Source organism: Diaphorina citri, unplaced genomic scaffold (assembly GCF_000475195.1).
Source record: "Diaphorina citri unplaced genomic scaffold, Diaci psyllid genome assembly version 1.1 scaffold12505, whole genome shotgun sequence".
In the NCBI taxonomy this organism is placed as follows: domain Eukaryota; kingdom Metazoa; phylum Arthropoda; class Insecta; order Hemiptera; family Psyllidae; genus Diaphorina; species Diaphorina citri.
This window is the reverse complement of record NW_007389875.1, coordinates 1-3247: the sequence shown is the minus strand read 5'-3', so window position 1 is coordinate 3247 and position 3247 is coordinate 1. Positions and strand designations below refer to the sequence as shown.

The following is a 3247-nucleotide window of genomic DNA, read 5'->3' as shown; positions in this document are numbered from 1 at the left end:
GCCCTGCAACAGCCGGTCACGAAATCAATCATTTGCCTGCTACAAATTTTTTGACCCCGCCGGGAATCGAACCCGAGTCTTCCGCGTGCAAGACGAGCGCAGTGACCACTACGCCGTGGGAGCTGACTTTTCATCCAAATCCTTATGTTTCAGACTGAGTAAGAACCGACTGGAGAAGATGAGACTGGAGTATGGCGGACTAGAACAAAGTGAAACCTACAAGGGATTCTCCTACTCCTTCTGGGCATTCAGTCGCCAGTGTATTGCTCAAAGTCTGAGTAGGTTACCAGAACCTGAGGAGGTGATCGCTCTGCAAATGTTCAACATCATACTCACCTATGCTGGACTGGGACAGAATGGTAAGACTTTTAGACTTTTTTGAAGGAAGAATAAGAAAAAAAAGAGGTTTGGTAGAGTAAGTAAATAAATAAAGAGGGAATTGTATCGTTCGTTCCCAGGAAGAAGAGCCTATGCTAGTTATTAGCAAGTAATTATAACATAGGCCCTTCTTCGTGGGAACTATTCATCTAATGAGATCTTATCGTTCCGAAATCAAAGAAGAAAGACAGGATAAGAGAAAGCTAGCCGTTCTCAGAACGAACCTTATCTGTTTAGTATAAAGATAAAGACGCCTCGGGCGGAAATCGAACGCGCGGCCTAGCGTGTACAAGGCAGACGCGCTACCAACCAAGCTAGGCTGGCTAGTTTCCTTCGGTAAATAACTCGAAAAAAAACTTTTATTAAACTCGATCGTGCCATTTCATATTCCTAATCGAGCCACAATAGAGGTTCGAGCCATTTCATATTCTTAATCGGGCCACAATAGAGGTTCGAGCCAATTCATATTCGTAATCGTGTACATACTCCTATATTTCAGGTGAAAGCGTACGTCGGGCGGAGGACGAGCATCTCTCCCTCGTCCAAGGGGTCATGGAGCGAGCAATGCGCAAGGACTCTCTCCTAACCGAGCTCTATCTACAGCTCATCAAGCAAACCACGGACCACCCCGACCCCAACTCCCGAGTCAACTTACGCCACTGGGCCCTGCTGTGTTTGGCGTGCTCTGTCGTGCTCCCCGCACATCGGCTAGTGAGGAAGTACCTGGTGGCACACTTGAAGCGATGCTCCAGCGACTGTGTTTCCGAGGAGGGGAAATATGCCAGGTTTGCAGAGAAGGTAAGTTGGGAACCCGTCGAAACGATCTTTTTTTTATTACTTGTATTTATTTATTTAACGACACTGTATGAGTTGATGGTTATACTACGGGCTAGGCTCGCCTTGAAAATACTATTTTTAAATCCGAGCCGAGCCTATCCCTGTGTAATTGTGTATAACTACCACCTATCTGAGGTTTTTCCTGACGTGACGGGGGTTTTTACCCTCCATTTGGCGACCAGCTATCTACCTACTAATATTAACCTAACCTAACCTAACCTGAGTGGGGACGGGAAAAGCCAGCAGGTGGCGATTACTCAGATGGTCACCCATCTGGACACAAACCACCAGTAACGTTCACAAACTCTAGTAATCCATTGGGACCAGTAGCTGGTAGTGGTGTGTTCAACGTTCTATCGCCGGTGGCTAACAAAACGTTCTTTTCCTCCAGTGTGTGTTGAAGACCCAAGGCACCCGGCGCCGGCAATGGCCTCCATCCCGTGAGGAGATCCTATGTACCATCAACCGACGTCCTATCTACGCTCGCTTCTACTTCATGGACGGTAGTTATCATGCTGTCGAGTTCCATCCTAGTGCTACTGCCAGGGATGCTGTGGCCCTCATACGAGCGAAGCTGGGACTACGGGACGGTGCCCTAGGATATGCCATTTATGAGGTAGGTGCCCTAGGATATGCCATTTATGAGGTAGGTTTCCTAGGATATGCCATTTATGAGGTAGGTACCCTAGGATATGCCATTTATGAGGTAGGTTTCCTAGGATATGCCATTTATGAGGTAGGTACCCTAGGATATGCCATTTATGAGGTAGGTGCCCTAGGATATGCCATTTATGAGGTAAGTACAATAGCCTTACCAATCAGATTTCTTAAACTACTCTCTAATGAAATTAATATCAAGGGGGGAAATGATAACATTTAGCGTTTTTGATAACGCCGCGCCCCAAGTATTAATCAGGTACTTACTTCCATTCAAGAGCCTGGCTGAGGGACTTTAAACAGGGAGGTTGCCAGCCTAAAATTTATCTTGCTAAAGAAATAGGAAAGGTTGAGTGCGAAGGGCATCCATTCGTAAAATTTTCGTAGCCAAAACCAAATGTCAGCCCAAAGCAATCACCCTAGCTAGGGCTGGTTGAGAGGCTGAAAAAAACACCGACCCAGTCTGAACACGGGAAAAAGAGAAGAAGACTTCCATTTATGAGCCATTAATTCTGTTCTGGAGGTTGGTGGTTCGGGTCCAATTTATCGAGGTGTATTTAAATGGAGAAAGACATTTATCATGGCCATTTAAATATACTTACTTAACTTGTGCTTGATTAAAATGCCTTTGTTTATATTATTCCAGGTGCTAGGCAGTTCAGAGCGGAGTCTGGTAGCGGATGAGAAGGTGGCTGATGTCATGTCCAAATGGGAGAGATATCGTAATGCTTCAGCGGCTCAGAATACGCAGAAAACCCCGAGCCGCAAACAAACGCACGCGTTCCTCTTCAAGAAACATCTGTTCCTGGATGCTTACATGGATTTAGATGATCCTGTGGAGAAAGAGTTGTTGTATCATCAAGTGTTGCATGGACTGCGGAGTGATAGGTGAGTAATCTGTTCTTTTTTTCTGTTCGCGCGCGGGTTCGATTCCTGCCCAAGGCGGATTTTATTCTCAACGAGTAATGCTCTGGTTGGCTTTTTCACAACTTTTGTGGATATTACAGCATTACTAAATGCCTCCATTGCAATCACTTTGCATATTTCAATAATCTTTTCTCATGGTGTTTATCCTCAGGTTCCCGGTATCCGAGAAGGAAGCAGTCATGTTGTCTGCACTACAGGCTCAGGTCGAGCTAGGAGACTGTCCGGATCACCTCCAGGATTACCGTCAAGTAGCGGCGCACTGTCTCCCACCCCGTCTAGTCCCAGCCTTGTCCAGTGAAGGTGTCTACATGCATCACCAGAGTCTACGCGGTATGACGCCAGCAGAGGCGAAGAAAGCGTTTCTCAACCTCATCCGGAGTTGGCCCTTACACCGCGCGACTATATTCGACGTGATGCAGTCCTTCACCTCCAACTGGCCCCGTGTGTT

The 3247-nt window shown here is 46.6% G+C and overlaps 1 protein-coding gene across 1 annotated transcript in view; it reads left to right on the top strand.

Moving 5' to 3' along the window:
- The window catches only part of LOC103522892 (pleckstrin homology domain-containing family H member 2-like), a gene marked incomplete at its 3' end in the record, with an annotated part of 7251 nt that extends 4011 nt beyond the window's left edge, over positions 1–3240 (top strand). Inside the window, exons 2-6 of the mRNA XM_008487979.1 lie at positions 154–359; positions 878–1176; positions 1607–1831; positions 2519–2760; positions 2951–3240. Of these exons, the coding sequence (XP_008486201.1) occupies positions 154–359; positions 878–1176; positions 1607–1831; positions 2519–2760; positions 2951–3240 (1262 nt within the window). The remainder of the gene's footprint in view (positions 1–153; positions 360–877; positions 1177–1606; positions 1832–2518; positions 2761–2950) is intronic.
- Between the last annotated feature and the right edge of the window lie 7 nt (positions 3241–3247).